Below are 17,760 nucleotides of genomic sequence, written 5' to 3'. Positions count from 1 at the left end.
ACTCTCTACTAGCGGAGATGCAGGAACTCGGATTTCATGTCTAAGCATATGCGGACGAGGTTTGTGTGCTAAGAACAGATAAATCACTAAGAAGGCCTTGCATGAAAGTGCAGAGAGTTCTTGATAAAATCGACGGCTGGTGCGCGAGATAAGGTTTTTCCGTCAATCCGTGCAAGACTACCTTGAACTTTTTCAAGAGAAAACGGAAATTAGATGGACTTAGTCTTCCAGCACTGAAAGGTATGACTCCCAGACACTCTGAGAAAATTAGATATCTAGAAGTAACCTTGAATATGGAACTGATTAGGGAGTAGTCCAGAGTGCATATAAAGAGGTTTGACGAACATATTCTTTACCGATGGGTCCAAGAATGAAATAAGTTCTAGAGCCGGATGGTACTTAAACGAGAGTAATAAGTATCATTACGCTATATGAGCAATGGTAACTGTTTTGCAAACGGAAATTTTTGCCATTCTGAAAGTAGCAGAATGGATAATTGAAAAGCAATAGAGCGGGAAACTGACTGAAGTCTTTAATGACAGTTAGGCTACACTAAAGGCTCTGAAGAACGCAAAGCAAACCTCAAAGATTGTTGGAGAACGCAAGAAGAAACTTAATTCTGTGGCAAGACAGCATACGCTTGTTCTTATATGTGTTCCAGGACACTTCCGTCTTGAAGGGAATGAAATTGCCGATGAATTGCCCAAATGTGGATCAGCGGAATCAGTGCTGCAGGAATCAAGAAGTGTATCATGTTTGCAATTTACATAACGAGCGATTGTGCGATCTAGAACGCTAGAGAACTGCAAAATATTTTGTGACAAACCGGAAAAGAGAACTGTGGGACTTTCTTCTAAAACTTGGAAAAAGACGTTCGATTAATGGTCGGTATTAATATAGGACGTAATCCATGGGGTCAACATAGACCACCATTGAAATCATTGAGGACCCGATGTGCCTCTCTTGTTTAGAGGAGGCAGATAGCAGTGATTATTTTTTCTGTGAGTGTCCTGTATTTGCTAGTGCAAAGCTACGAATTTCAGGTTCCTACGTCATAAGAACAAGGAAAATTGTTCTCTCAAACTGGAGGATATTTTTAGATTTACCAAAGAATCTGGAAAATTCTCACAGGTCTAACTACATCTATTTCTCTATTCTATTTATTATTATACAATATATTATATATATTTTTCTTTCTGTTACTTCTCTCCTTTCTTCCTTGTCTATCGACCCTTTCACTTTAGAGCTTTAAACACAATGGGCTTTTTAGCCTCGGGGTTTCAGAAGTTACCAAATCTCTCGGTGCTTTTGGCACGACTTTTCAAATTCGAATTTTAATTTCAATGTTAGTTGAATAGGTAATAGGTAATAGGCTGATAAGTATGATAGGTCCAAAGCAGTAAATATGGTTTTTATAAAGATCTCAACTCCAGCGCTACTATCGCTTTTTCAATATAATTTCGATAACCTTCAAGGTAAAGATGTCTTATGAGTTTGAGCTCAAAACCGCTTAAAGTCTACTCAAAAAACTTACTTTTCGTAGTATGACCTGATTTTTTAACGCGACGATTAATAAGTATTTATATAATAAGTATTTATATCATTTCTGTACAACATTTTATTCAATTAGTTATAGCAAATGCTCGAAGCCATATGCCGTGCCATTCAAAGTATGGGGCTATGCTCTATTTGAATACGTAGGCAAACTCCAATTTTTTTTTTTAAATAGTAAAACTTCCAGAATGCTCGCCTACTTATGCCAAAATGTTGGAAACGAATATGGAAAGTGGACACATCCCAACTCTTGCACTGCGTCTAAATTATATAGAAGCTCAATCTTTGAGTATAACAAGAAAAGGCTTCCACATAATCTTACACTGAAAGTCTTGCGCGAAAACATATTCTGGGCAGAATCACTTAATAAAATGGGAATGGAATTCAATTTAAGATGGGATAATAGACATCTACACCCAAATATTTGGAAAGGTAAAAGAAGAAACGCTTATAATGATGAGGAATAATAAACTTCGAGATAGAATGTGGGAATGGTCCCAAAAAAATGCAGAACGAATATATAAAATTTAAGCTTCAACACAGGAAAAACTTACTTCAATGATAAAATTCATAGGTACAAAATATCCATAATAAATAAAGCGAGGTGCTTTTGAAATTAAATTGTATATGCAATAATAATAATAATAATTGTACACTTCTAAATGAAAGAGAAAGCGTTGAACTTTTTATTGGAAGATAACCAATATTATCACAATTTCCAGTTGCACATTTCCGAAAATCAACTTTGATACTTTATGATATAGTGAATGTGTTGAATTGAAAAAAGGAAGAGTCTTGGACAAAGCTAGTTTCTTCCATAACTGGTGCTTTAAAGAACAGAGAATTAATTGTAAATGAGTTTACGTGATACCCCAAAAATATATCGCATATTCTGGCAGGCGACTTTGAAGCCATTGCCGTATATTCTTTATTGTAAGAAAATATTTTGAAATTTAAATATAACTAACGAGTCATTCCATTATATTCTGCTATTCTAGTTAGTTATGGAATTTCGCGTGGTCGAAGATATGAAAATCGCACACTGTGCAGCGTGGCGTATGCGTAATATTCGTACAGCTGAATGTTTTGTGTTAATTTTCAAAAGGAATAATGCTTATATGGTACTCCTAGATGCATTAGTAATATGTACATAAATAGTGCATGCTAGGGATGCCAATATTAGCGGAAATTTTTTATCTCGGCATTTCGGGACATTTTTAAGCCAATCACGAGATTTCTAGACTCGTCCCGGCACTCACCTTGGAGTACAATTTTTTTTTTTTAATATGAGTAAAAATTCAATAACTGAAAGCATTTTAACACACAGAGAAATTATATCATACAGACCCTTCTTAAAGTATTAATTATTATCACTAATGCCTTTTATATCGTATTGAATCTAGGACTTCAACTTTGTTTGAGTCGTAGAACTATTTCCATTAGGCCGGGTCGATTTGTGGGGAGGCAAAGAAATCGCCCATTGCTCTGTGAAAATCATATTCTAGGGATCAAAATAAGAAACTTTGCCGAAGGAACCATACCTCTAAAACGAATTCTGATGCCCCCCAATTGGGTCGAACTTTTTAGTTTCTTTTCTATAACTCACTTAAATTAATTTTTTCATTTACATATGTTCTGACTAAATAAATTTCTTAACAGAAAAAATAGATATTATTATTATAAATAAATAAAAATAAAGAAAAAACATAGCCATTTAGCTGATTTTTTCATGTAAAGGCCAAAAATGATGATATTTTGAAATTGGGGGACATCAGAATTCGTTTTAGAGGCATGGTTCCTTCGGCAAAGTTTCTTATTTTGATCCCTAGAATACGATTTTCACAGAGCAATGAGCGATTTTTAAATCGACCCGCCCTAATTTCCATATAAATACAATTTCTGCACCTCTACATCCAACGGTCATGCAGCACTTAAAACCGGTACTCCTCGTGGGCTTAAATTCATGTTTTTATATCTATAGTTCGAAAAAGTGGAATGCATTCTTAAGTTACAAGCCTAAGAAGGAAGTTACAAGCCTGGTGAGCTCCACTGGTAAGATGATCAGATACGCAATAGCGTGAGGCCGCTTCTAACCTGAAAACCATTGGCTCACTCCAAGGTAGACACTGCGAACTTCGGGTGGCCTTTAAATTGTATATATCTTGTAAAGCTTAAAAACACTGGCATTCCGCGACTGACATCTCAATGTATGTCAAATATCTTAGACATTTAATTAATATAGGTAAGTAATTTGTTTTTCTTTACGAAAACAGCAACAACGTAATTATAATTTTGTATTTGTTTTTTTTTCTTTCTTAATTTAAACTTTCATTATTGACTAACAAGCATTCATGAAATAAAAAAAACAATAGCTGGTTTTCGAAGAAGCTTTTGTATGGCAGATGCGCACCTGGATGTTCGCCATTGTCAGCTTTAGAAATACATCTTTCTGTAATTTTATTATTCATTTCCACAGTAGGCAACACATTCGCCAGCAACAAAGCATTGGGAAGGTTATTGCAGACGAATTGAATTACATCAGACGAATCGCACCTTGGAAAGTTTGGGAGAAGGGTAGTCTATAAAATTGATGTACCTTTAAAGTTAGTGATGCCGACAGAATGAATACAAATGTTCCAGCTCTGTTTTCAAATTTTAGCTACAAGTGGAGTTAAAACGTAGTACAGATATTGTTGCTGTGAAATTGACTTGTTTTCAACTTTGGCTTGTTTTCAACAAGACAACAGACAAGTATTGACTGCCATCGGTATCAAAATTTCATGCTCCAGATTGATGAGAATTTTTCACAAAGATTTCGAATCATTCACTTACAGGTTTCAATTGGTTTAGCAGTTCAAGGCATCATCTTTGTCATTGATCTTGGGTGAATTTTTGTCAGAAATATTGCGGGTGAACCAAATCGACTTATAAAAAGATTATCTATAATATAAAGATAAGTCGGGTTTTCCTTCCTGACGCTATAACTCCAGAACGCACGAACCGATTTCCACGGTTTTGCATTCGTTGGAAAGGTCTCGGGCTCCGTGAGGTTTATAGCATGAACTCTGCTCAGTTAATTTCGTATGACATTTATTATGCGCACGTTCTTTCAAACGCTAACTTAAAACAGGTATTGTATTCACTGTAAAATTGAGGTTAAAATTATTCGTTTCCTAACAGTTCAATTGGAAACCATCAAATCTATCACGCGTATTGTGCAAATTTGAACGCGTATTGGTAAGTTGAACTGTGTAAATTATGTGGATCGTGCATTTGAACGAACGAATCCCGACATGCAAATAACCGATGAAATCTACAATGAAGGATTGATTCTGATTGAGGATCAATGCTTGACTATTGCAAACAAGCTACTGATTGAAGTAGGAATGATTGCTCCAAATCGATCGATGCACGATGCATTCAACCAAGAATTAAATCGAGAGCTGCAATATAATGTTGGTACATTGCAGGAATTCGTTTGAAATAATGTGCCGTTGCTGAATGAACAGCAAAAAAAAGTATACAAAACATTAATGCAAGCGGTGGGCAATAATACTGGAGGAACAGGGAAAACGTTTGTCATTTCATTGTTATTGGCGTCTATTCGATCAAGATGTGACATAGCTTTGGCGTTAGCATCATCTGGAATTGCGGCGACTCTCCTAAATAGCGGTCGTACTGCACATTCTGCGCTTAAGTTGCCACTCAATTTAAACACAATTGATACTCCAACATGCCAACATGCAATATTTCCCGATCCAGTGCAATGGGAAAATTGGAAAATTGTTGATGCATTGCAAGCTCATTGTTTGGGATGAGTGCACAATGGCACATAAGAAATCACTTAAAGCACTCAACTTCACACTGAAGGATCTTCGGCGAAATAACAACATCTTTGGCGGCTTGATGATATTGTTGGCAGGCGATTTCAGGAAGAAGTTGCCAGTAATTCCCCGTGGAACGCCTGCAGATGAATTGATTGCTTGCCTGAAGTGGATCACCTTTGTGAAATAACGTAAAAACATTATCGCTAACCACTAATATGAGAGTTCAACTTCAAAATGATCAAAGTGCTGCAGAATTCTCCAAACAATTGTTAGCAGTTGGTAATGGAAAAGTCCCAGTTGATGCGACAGCTGGATTAATTACTCTTACCAACGACTTTTACCGATTTGTAGACTCTCAATTGGCTCTTATTGGAAATGTTTTCCCAAACATTAGTGATAATTATCAGAATTATGCTTGGTTAAGTCAACGAGCAATTCTCGCCGCAAAGAATAATGATATACGCGCACTGAATTTCACCATTCAATCAAAAATTCGATAAATTATCCAATGTAGTTTTTGAACTCTCTGGAGTTACCAGGATTTCCACCACATAACTTGCAACTCAAAGTTAGTTCAGTTATTATGATATTGCGTAATTTGAATCCACCGCGACTTTGCAACGTTAATCGACTTGCGGTGAAAAGGCTTATGCCGAACTTTATTGAGGCAACCATTATTAACGGAAAGTACGCAGTTGAAAATGTCTGTATTCCTCGAATAGTATTCCTCGAATACCAATAATTTCGACTGATCTTCCGTTTGACTTCAAGCGATTGCAATTTCCGGTTCACCTTGGGTTCGCAATGATAATTAACAAGTCGCAAGGCCAATCGCTTAGTGTTGGTGGGATAAATTTAGAAAATCATTGGTTTTCACATAGGCAGCTATACGTTACGTGTTCACGAGCTTGGCAACCATCCGCTTTGTTTGTGTTAACGTCAGACCAAAGAACAAACAATGCGGTTTACCAAAGAGCACTTCAATGAAACGGATAATTTGCGGACACGTATAACGCTTCGATTCAGTATTTACTTTGGATTCACTTTCATTTTTTACTTAGAGAACTTCAACTAAATTACACTTCATTTTTATAATTCAAATGAATTCATTACTGTTGCGAAATGAAATAATTTTTTTCCTTTTCAAATATAAAACAAAAAAAATAATTTTTTTTCGTCTTTTAATCCCCAAACGAAATGTTACATAAAACGAAGCCATTGGGTGGCGAAACGGGGTTCGCCGGGTTTGCTAGTTTGATATATAGAGTACCAGCCTTACGCAGCGAGTCCAAATAGATTCTTTAACCTTCCCAAATATGCTCGCAATGCTCGCTAAAATTACATTGTAATCCGATGCATGGTTTAGTATCCCATGTTATAAACATTAGCCCTTATGCGTTAAAATTGTTCTTTGTTTTCCGATCCCTAACCTTCAAAACTGTAGTACTCATCTTGAGTTCGGTTCAGGTTAGAATACGCGGTATTCGTTTGGCGGCCGTTCATGCAGTCGATATTAATAACAGGTAATTCAATAAGTTTTGCGGTTCGATAAAAGAGCTCATTGCTACTAGCCTAAATTTCTACGATGGAAAAAATCAAGTATCGTGCGGTGATGGAATTTTTATTTTTGCAAAGGAAATTTATGAACAAATGTTGAAAGTGTATAAGGACTTTTCGCCCTCAATTAGAACAATAGAAAGATGGGTTGTAGACGTGGTTGTACAAGCCTTGAAGACGATCCACCTCAAGCATGTTAAAAAATAGAAACAACACCAGAAGACGTAGACAAAATGCAGGATATCGTATTGGAAAACCGTGGAATAATTGAAAGAGATTTAATTGAAGCCCTAGGAATCTCATTGGGCTGCGTAAGCAAAATTTTGATAATTGGGTTTCAGAAAGCTGTTTGCGCAATGGGTGCCTCATAAGAATGCAAAAAAAGCACATTCGAAAGCGACTTTCTCAGCAACATTTAGAGTTTTTTCGTAATAATAAAGTGGATTTTTCTACGCTGGCTGGGTCATGTCGTCCGAGTCGGCACAAACGCTCTGGCTCTGAAAATATTCGTTGCGGTACTAACTGGTGGTAGCAGAGGAAGAGGAAAAATCAGGGGGAGAAGGACCTGGCTTCACTTGGTGTGTCCAACTGGGGACGGTTAGCACGAGAAAGAAACGACTGGCGCACTTTGTTAAATTCGGCCAAAATCGCGTAACTGGTTATCACGCCAATTAAGAAGAAGAATAGTGTATTTGGCCCATCGATTCATCACTATGGAGGAGCTTTGCATCCATCACCAATATCTTATATCAAAACAAGAGGCTAAAAAGTTATGTGATCTTGGTTCTTCGGCTCCGAAACGAGTTCGTGTCCAGAAATCGGTCAATAAGGCGTTAGCATCAGTTTTTTGGAATGCGAAAGGAATTTTATTTGTGGATTACTTGCGAACTGGTAAAACAATAAATTCTGAACATTATTGAATCTTTTTAGACCAGCTGCCGGAAAAAATTCGTGAAAAAATACCCAGTTTGGAAAAGAAAAAAATTCTTTTTCATCAGGACCATGACAACCTCATGTCCTTACAGTCTAGGCGTGTTCCATTGTCAATGTGTTTTGTCTTTCATATTTGTGTGGGCTCAATAGATTGTCCGTATCTACTTAGATTTTTTTTTAATGTTCCCTCAGCCTTTTCCGTTGTAATGAATTTTTTTTTGGACGCTGGCTCCGTTTAATGCTTATTCTTCTTCCTCGGACTTTCATTTTTCTTACGTTACTGTTAAAAAGTTACTTATACGACTCTTGTCATAGGGTCTTTGTTTGTCTCTATCTATCTTATAGTCTGGAAGCATCCTAGTTGTTGATTAATAAATCAATTAATTGCAAGGCATAAGATGATAAAAAGTGTTTGCTTTCGAATGATAATCAATCTCATATCATTTGCATATCAATACGTTTATGCATAATCATTACAATTGAAAGATATTTGGTGTTATTACTGGCTAAAGTTTTTTATATTAAATACAGTATGTATAATCATTTGTTGATTTTTATTTACAAAATACATTCCACGGCACTCATCCTTTTCTTGTTAATTATCTATCGCATTGAAGTAGCAGATAGTGTCCACAAGTTTATCCAGTGCTTGAACATAAGATGGGGAACTAAAATTACTCAATGTGTCCACGAAATATCGTTTCACTTGATTTGTGTACAGCTGAAGTATAGGAAAAAAGAAATTTTTTTAGCATATATTTAATTAGTTAGTTATGAGTTTCTATAGTATTTGTGGAGCACCCTTTGCCCAGCTAACTGACTCGACAACATAGCACTCAGTTTATCTTGCATTACATAGATACCTTATTCTTCTTCTTTATTAAGCCTATTCGATTTCGAATTAAAAGTGATCATACAGATTCGATTTCTTAACTAAATAAATATACATTTCAGATTACAAAACTAAACCTATTTTATATTATTTACAATGAATCTACATAGTTCTGCCATAAATTCTGTTACAAGTTAGGTCCGTTATAGATGTGAAATTATAAGATTTTTAATGAAGTTAATTTTATTTACATATTAATAATATTACAAAATATTTACATGATATATTACAAAAAAGTTTAATTTTCATTCGAAATGGTAACCATTTGCTTTTACACAATCCATCAAACGGTTAGGCCATTCAGCTGTTTGCTCACGCACGGTTTCCATGGATGCTCGGACCAATGATTGTTTGAGACTCTTCAAATTTCTGTGAGGCCTTCGACAGGCTATGCTCTCCAATGCTGACCACAAACTGTTGTCCAATGGACTCAGATCTGGACTTCCAGACGGCCAATCTTCAGCGACTATGAACTCAGGAATATTGTTTTTTAGCTACTGCCGGGTGGTTTTGGCTTTATGGGCGGGAGCGGAATCTTGCTGAAAGATCCAACGCTCTCTATTGAAGAGAGTACTGCTGAACTGCTTCACATTGCCTTCTAAGCCATCCTCCTCTTAACCACTTTTTCGCAAAAATGAAGAGAGGTAACGCCTTTACAAGACACACTCCACGAAACCATTATGGAAGCTGGTACATGGTGGCCATGCTGAACCATGGGAACAACATGCTTTGCGTCTTTAGCATAGATTTTGTCGTTTTGCTTAATAAAAACTTCTTCAATAGTGGAAATTTTCTCATTTGTAAAAAGAATATTTTCATCGCCGTTGACCGCGAGCCACCGAGGAAGCTGCTTGCATCTGTCGAGTCTAATTTTCTTCAAGCGCGTTGTCCTAAGGTGACCAGTTGACCAGCGACGGGGGGCTTCCTTGTGGAGATCATCTCCAATTAGTCTTGACGTGGATCTGGTCGATACATTAATTTCCCTGGACATGCTTTTCTACTTTCTGATGTGATTGCTGCTTTTTTCTCACACGGCTTTTGTGGCTGCACTGGTTCGAAGCCAGGGAGAGTTACCTCTTCTCTTTCTGGCTGTTACTTCAGACATTTGGGGAAAACGTTTGATCATGCGGTAAACAAACATTCCCGCAATATTAAGTTTTTGCAGCGATTCGTAAATCTCACTTGCACTTTTACCACACTTTTGTAACGCAATCACTGCAAAGCGATTTTCCTTAGCTCCCCACTCCATTGTAATATATAATATATTATATATATTCGACTCTCGTTAATTCAAACCTGCCATATTTCGCACCTCTCATTAATTCAAAGTTATCACGAGTCCCCTACAAAATCTCTTAATACTTCGAATTATGTCCACACATTTTTATGCACTCGGTAATTAAAACTCAAATGGTCAAGCACTCGACAATTAAAATTTAGAAAGTTTCTTGGCGTGTTAGTACGAGTTTTGAATTTTAGGACTCCCCCGAAAATACCTTTACTGTGCTTGGTTGCGTGTTACGCATAAAACTTAGGCTCATTTTAACGCACGCTTCCGCACGAAGCGCTTCGTTGGTATACAGATTAAATATGAGTCCTAAAAAGTATAAATGTTTGACGATTGCTGAAAAGAAGAAATTAAGGGGGTATTCTGAAATTTGAAAAAATCTACTTTTTTTGCATATTTTCAAAGTTTAGACCTTCAAAAATATGCCCTAACGGTTTTTTCAAAATTGCTCAAACTTCAAACGCGATTTTCTCGAAACTATATTTTTTGAGATGGTCGTCATGATATCTCAAGTTCTACTTGACCGATCGCTTTGAAGTTTGATCAGAATTTTTTAATATACATCTGTCTATCGCGCCTGTCTCGGATTAAGTATTTTTAAAAAATTTGAGAAGGTAAAAAAAAGAGGGTAAAAAATTTTTTTTTTCAAGTTGGCGCCATTTCGTGAATTTCTTTCTTTGATTTGGCGTAATCCGATAGCGACATCCTAACTAATGAAGAATTTTTTTAGTTTGTTTTAGATCACTACACCGTTTCCGATCATGGAGCGCCGTTTTTTATGTAGCCCCCACTCCGCGGGCCTGTAACTCCACGACTTTTTTAATTTTTTTTTATTAAATTTTTTTTTTATAATATACTTTTCCAATATTAATAAAAATCATAAAAAAATGGATAGTAAAAATGTTTTCCATTTTTTTTTATCTTAGTTTTAAAAATACCTAAAATTAAGGCGTCTAGACCAGAATACCCCCTTAATTGGAAAAGTAGAAGGAGGTGAGAAGAAAAGCGATGTTGCAAAAGAAGATCAGGACAATTCGCAAATAATTATGGCTGATGAAGAACCAACCATCAATGGTGCCAGTAGTTGAAATCAGCGGTGTGGGTATTTTTGACTATGTTCCGTGGATGAAGATTTTGCTGTCTCAGGATCACTAACCGATGGCGAAATTTTATCTGCGACAGATACGAATGAAAAGAGCAACTATGAAGATGAAGACGATACATCAGAACCTTTGGCAGACGTGTCAGCTAAGGTAGCAAGAGCCTCATTCGATAACTTACAAAGCTTTTGTCTATAAAACGAAACTGATGAAACAGCATATCAGGCACTTTTTCTACTTAAAAAAATTATTGAAAAGTCTGAACAGCAGTAATGTGAAGAAAGAAGCAAATGAGTTCCTTTCAAAGATTAATTCACATTATGAATACATAAAGCATTAGTAGTTAAATAAAAACACTTGATAATTCGAAGTTTTATTTATCTTCTCTCAAAAATTTCGAAACATTTAATATTTCAAACACTCGATAATTCGTAATATTTTAAGAGTCCCTCGATTTTCGAATTAACAAGAGTAGACTGTATATATAATTGGCGCGTACACCCGTTTTGGGTGTTTGGCCGAAGAGCTCATCTCCTATATGTGCTGTGCGTCTTGATGTTGTTCCACAAATGGAGGGACCTACAGTTTCAAACCGACTTCGAACGGCAGATATTTTTGATGAGAAGATTTTTCATGGCAAAAATACACTTGCAGGTTTGCCATTGCCTGCTAATAGAAAAAACTTTTTTTCCATTTTTAACTGAGTATAATTTATGAGTAGACAATGCATACGAACCAAAGCAAATTTTCTGTGAATTCGTTCTCGACGTATGCAGTATAAAATTTCTCATAGGATTTGAAAGCGAATTAAATTCTCTCGAAAGTCTAGAAATCGTAGCATTGGAAGCATAATTAGTGCTCACCATCCCTAATAGAAAAAATTATGATTTCGTAATCTTGAAATTAATTTACTCGAGTAGCGATAGGGAATCAATCCACCCACTTATCAAATCGAAGAGGAAAGTGATGGAGAGAATAGTCCTTCTTATATCTAGTGTTTTTAGAATAATAAACAAGTATCGACTTTTATAGAATCAAATAGAATCAGTAAAATTCAAAGAACGCAAAGCATAACGCACAAAAGCTTTCTGGATATGGCCAAGCCCACTAATATGACAAGCAGAATATGGTCTCCAAATAAAGACGGCGTATTCCAACTTCGAACGCTCCATAGTCGTATGTATGTATATAACAACTTTAGAATATGTGGATCGACGAAGACCGAACTAAAACGTCGTATAAAAGCAAATACGGAGTATGACTTTGAAATGGTGTAATTTATATGTCTTTGAAAAAGGAATTTAGAGTCAAATACCACACCAATATCAATAATTTCACTTCGATTGGATAAACTAGGACCACCAATGGGGTAGTAAGTGGGTATAAGAGAACAAGATTTAGAATAAGAAACCTAAAAGCACTTACTTATTTAAATCTAACTTATTTCTTTTACACCAAGCAACGACGTCATCTAAATCGGATTGAAGTTTTAAACAGTCCACTGTACTTGAGATCCCCGGGTATATCTTTAAATCATCAACACACAAAAGAAAGTTTGCGTTATTACAACAACGAGAAATGTCATTAACGAAAGTTATAAAAAGTAGGGGACCCAGTATACTTCCCTGGCATACACAGAGGACGCATTCAAAGAAATAGATGACGCACCATCAACATTAACACAAATTTCCGAGATAGGAGATAGGACTTAATCCATTTTAAATGAGTGGATGCAAATCCTATAGATATTAAAACCCTATGATTAATCTTATGAAATATTCCTGAAAAATTTGTGGACACAGTGTCAACTTGCACTTTTTCATTGAAAAGCAGATACACAATATTCAGAAAATACTGCAAGATTTAAAACAGTGGATCTACCTTCCATGAAACCGTGTTGGGCTGCAGAAATTTAACGATTAACTGCAGCATAAAATTTTTCTTTCACCATATGCTCAAATAATTTTGAAACCGTTGATAATTTGGTAATGGGTCTATAATTGGCGAGATTGTTTTTATTGCCACTCTTGAATACTGGATTGAGGGTTGTTACTTTCCAGGCATCTATGAACGCTCCCCGTTCAAGGAATTTGTTCAACATTAATAAAAGTAGATAGGCGATTGCAGAGCAGTTTTTAAGAGGATGTTAAGATAGCCCATCTAGATCAGATTTTGTTGATGTTTTCAGTTCCCGAATTCTACCATCAACATCAGAAAGCATTAAGGTTAGCGAACCAATATTGATTGAGGAATTAATGTTCGCATGACACCCATGAATCCAAGTCGTTTTGAAAATTTGAACAGAAGAAATCTTCAAAAAGATTAGCAGCATCCATAGAAGAATTTGCTTGAGTTTCATTATATGTAGTAGACAACAGAAGGAATACTTGAGCATGATTTTCTGGATTTAAAATATCGCCAAAAAGGAACTAGGATTTAATTTTATGTCCGCTTCGAACTTAAGAATATAGTTTCGCCTTGAATTCCTATACAAAAATTTAAGTTCTCTGGAAAAATGTAAGTATTTATCTTTATGAGTGATGGAATGTGAAAACTTAAACTTTTTGAAATATTTATTTCTGAAATTTTTTCAGTTTTCTCAGTTCCTTGGTATGCCAAGGTACTCTATAACTAGTCTTTTTTATCACGGGCATATTATTTTTACCGATATCATTTATCTTATGCCTGAAAATGTCGTTACAATTGACAACTTCAACCGCAGTAAATAAAGAATCCCAATCTAGCATGTCAACTGCTAAATTAGTTATATTAAAATCAAAATTTCTACAACAAAAACTAATAGTCACATTATCAGAATAAAAGTCATTAAACACATAAAACTCTATAAGAAAGATAAGGGGTACATGTTGTAGACCAGAGATAGACAGAGGGTATCCGCATTCTATTATAAAAAATGTAAATTCACATTAATGCAAATGAGATGGAGAATTCGAGAAAGACTATCTAAAGGATTATTTATCTAAACCAGCTCAACACTTAAAGAATTATCAATCCAATCCATTGTTCGGATATAATGCAGTACTATTTAATAGTGAATGCTTTGAGAATAACCACGTCATATGTAGCTTAAGGTTTAAATGGTCATTTCGTGCAGAGCTGTCTGTTTGTTGGCTAAATGGTAGTCCAGAGTATTGTTTATAAGCGCGCGGAAGCATTTTGCAGAGAGTAAACGCGGAAAAGGAAAATCTGTAATGGATTCCAAACGCAGTAGTGTTCGTGAGCGATTGTTCGTGAGCTCGAGCACCTTAAAGTAAATAAAGTTTTTGCTTATCGCACCATTACTCGTTACAATGATACTGGTAGAATCACGAAACGTCATGGAGGTGGTCAGCACGCTTCCTTACATTACAAATTGAAGCACTGTTTTTTTTTTACTTTGAAACGATAACTTTCACTCTGCATTAATCAAATGTAGCAGTTATTTTCTATTACCAAGGCACATATTTTATCACTATTACATTTTGAAAACAGAAAGAAAATTTATTCAAAATTCCACTAATTAAAAAAAGCCGGAATAAGCAGGCGTAGCAAATTTTAAAAATGTCCTGTTGATTTTTGATTATGTACAGGGAAGAAGCATCAACAGCCTAGTCCGTCAATGTGGGACTTTAACCCGAACTAAATCTCAAACAGGCCAAGTACCGATCGCTCCCGATACTACCGTTATGTATTTCGTCGATGCAATGCCTCGAAAGCAATATCTGCTTGTTACCACACACTGCTTTCAGGAGAGGGTCATGCCTGGCGTATCCGAGGATGATAGATTACCAGGTTTGGCCAATCTGCTATGGTTAAAAACAAAATTGTGCGCGCAACTTCGGCTGCCACGTCAACGGGTATTCGCAACAGAATTTTGCCGCTCATTTCACAAACTCTCACCCATTCAGTCGTTGTTCAGACGGGAACGAAGCAACATGATTAGGATTGTGTTGAGTTTTTGCGTAAACAAACCGCTGTCACATCAGGCCAATCAGCTGATTCCTTTAAAATCGATTAGAGCCGTTTAACGATCTGATCTTGGATCACCTTATGAATTCGTTTCACCATTTGTTATATTAATACTCATCCGCCATAGAAACGTAAATTTCCAAGTCCGATATCGTCAGTTTGCCTGCATCTACGCCTTTGTTGGCTTACACGCTTTCTTGACGTCCGACAGCCACCTTCGCTTCAGCGTCAATAACTCTAAATCTGCGGGCGTGACGCTACAGCTTCTAGTATTTCCTTAAGTCTTTCGCAGCGGAGGCATACGAATTGCACATGTTCCGCATTTTCGTCGAACGCTGGTTCGCACTGCTTACTATATGAAACCTCTTCATGTCCAAAGTGGTGAAATTACGCTTTAAAACATCCATGATGCCTAGATACTTCACATATGGCTGGAACTCAATGACATTGTTACCAACTCTGAGCTCCATCTTTTCTACCTTCCTACGGCTGCTGATGAGTACGGCCTCTCTCTTATGGGCAAGACATTCCTGAGCCATTTCTATAGTATGTTGCATAATGTTTACTACTTACGTTAGCGTTTTCGCAGTCACAACGACTGATACATCGTCCGCAAAACCAATAAGTGATGCCCCCTTGTTTACTTTGAACCATAAAATACTATCGTACATGATATTCCACAGTAGCGGTCCTAGCAAGGGCCCTTCCTGTGGCACACCAGCTGTGACTTTATAGTCGGTAGCTCTAAGATCGCTATCGTACCGCAACACTCCTTCGGGCAGATAGCTGGAGGTTATTTATTCTCTGTAGATAGCTACACACTTATAATATGTAGAGAATTTGGAATATTTCCATCTAACTAGCACTGTTGAAGGCGTTTTTAACATCTAACACGGCAACCAAACGCTATCCTTTGGTTCCACTTAGCCATTAATAACCTTTTCGACAATTGCTTTTACAACCTCAATCGTATCTGAAGTAGATGCTGTACAATGATGCAATGATTTCTAGGCCTACTTATTTGATATTTCGCTGTTCATCACTCTTTCGATTGCCTGTGCCCTGTATTTGCTAATATTCTATTAAACCAACTTCGTTGCACTTCCTCCACTGATAGAAACATATAACCCGCACATACAAACGTTTCTACACACCACTCTGTTCCTCCTTACCTGCCATTGATAATTCGAGACTGGGACTTTTTTATGTTTGGACGCTACATCCTTGAGCAACGACCTAACAAAGCGTGCATCATTCAAATGTTCTATGACCAACTGAAAAACGTGGAGCACCATTTTCTGATGTAAGGCGGCTAATTGGACATTCAGGTGACCTTGAGGATCACGAAACAATTCATAGAGATCATAATGTTCAGTGAAGAGACTGAAATTGAAAAATAATTAAAATTATTTTTGCTTAATCGCAAAACATAAATGCAACGATGAAAATTAGCCGTCACAGTAGAAAGCCGCCTAAACGGTAAACGCTTCATTTACATACTTTACATAAGTGCTGAGCGAAGCTTGATGCTGCTTCTTCTTTATCATTGCCCAACCAGCTTTAAGTGACAATACTTCAGTGCTTGTTAAACCGAAATCATTTTCAATTGGTTTTGTATCATACGGTTCTAAGGCTTTTGGAAACACGGCCGGAATTTTCTTTTCATGTACGAACTCGTTACCATATGAATCTGAAAATATGATTGACGTCAGCGTTAGCTAGTTTTGGAAACATTTGCACTTTAATTACCCATATTTGATATCCCTTTCCAGCTATAAATGTGTGGAAACACGCAGTAAAAAAATCAATTTCTCCTCTTTGAAAGAAAAACAAAAAATGGCACTTCTGTAAAAATACAGATAACGAAAAAGTAAAACTTGACAGTTTTCAAGAAAAAAGTATATGAAATAAAAGTCGTTTCAGCTCGGACTGCGCTTGCTGCGGTGGGAATGACGAGCTGTTCTACTTCGAGTTGGTTAGCGTTTGCTGGGCCAATTAGAGACGTCTGATACTAGAGGCATCTATCTTCTGATTTGTGGCGGAGATCTCAGCAGTTGGCTGCTTCTTCTAAAGGTCATTCCTGGTTCCACACTGTCCTCATTTCGTCTATCTTTGCTTTCGGCATCAGTTGTTTTCTCGCTTCTTTCTTTTTGTTTTAAATAATTATTCATTCTCAGTTCTATTGGGTCCCGACTTCAGGCCACTATCCTCACACGAAAGTGCAGTTTCCGTCAGTTGTTTTCTCCCTTCGTTCTTTTTGTTTTAAATTATTATTCATTCTCAGTTCTATTGGGTCCCGACTTCAGGCCACAAGTGCAATTTCTCTAAGTGCCCCCATGGTTATCTATGCGAACAGGGAGGTCATGCGAGGGTTGACTCTACGCTCAGAGCCAGGACGAGAGCTAGCCAGGATCTCTCAAGTGAGCCTGCACCACCAACTTAATGGTGACGTATGAGGAATGTACCCGAAGGCTTCCCAAAGTTTTAACAGGACGTTGGCGCTGCATCATTAGCTCAGGAGCCGTTTCAGCAAGATGTCACTCTTGTTTAAAAGGGCCCCAGAATACTTCAGCAACCACCCAGAGCGCCTTCTCTCCTTAGCAGGTACCCAGCGGATGCTGTGATTTCAGTATCCGGAGA

At 36.9% G+C, this 17,760-nt stretch overlaps 1 protein-coding gene across 1 annotated transcript; it reads right to left on the bottom strand.

The window, feature by feature from the left end:
• Nucleotides 1–8,356: 8,356 nt before the first annotated feature.
• On the bottom strand, nt 8,357–16,996 carry LOC129253418 (uncharacterized). The gene is made up of 4 exons (XM_054891783.1): nt 16,870–16,996; nt 16,621–16,810; nt 16,293–16,503; nt 8,357–8,592 (listed from the first exon to the last, which is right to left on the bottom strand). The coding sequence occupies exons 1-4, from the start codon at nt 16,871–16,873 to the stop codon at nt 8,467–8,469; spliced, it is 531 nt and encodes a 176-aa protein (XP_054747758.1). The 5' UTR covers nt 16,874–16,996; the 3' UTR covers nt 8,357–8,466.
• Nucleotides 16,997–17,760: the final 764 nt, after the last annotated feature.

The sequence above is a fragment of the Anastrepha obliqua genome, chromosome 1 (genome assembly GCF_027943255.1).
Source record: "Anastrepha obliqua isolate idAnaObli1 chromosome 1, idAnaObli1_1.0, whole genome shotgun sequence".
NCBI lineage: Eukaryota > Metazoa > Arthropoda > Insecta > Diptera > Tephritidae > Anastrepha > Anastrepha obliqua.
The sequence above is the reverse complement of the archived record's forward strand: the minus strand, read 5'-3'. Positions and strand labels throughout refer to the sequence as shown.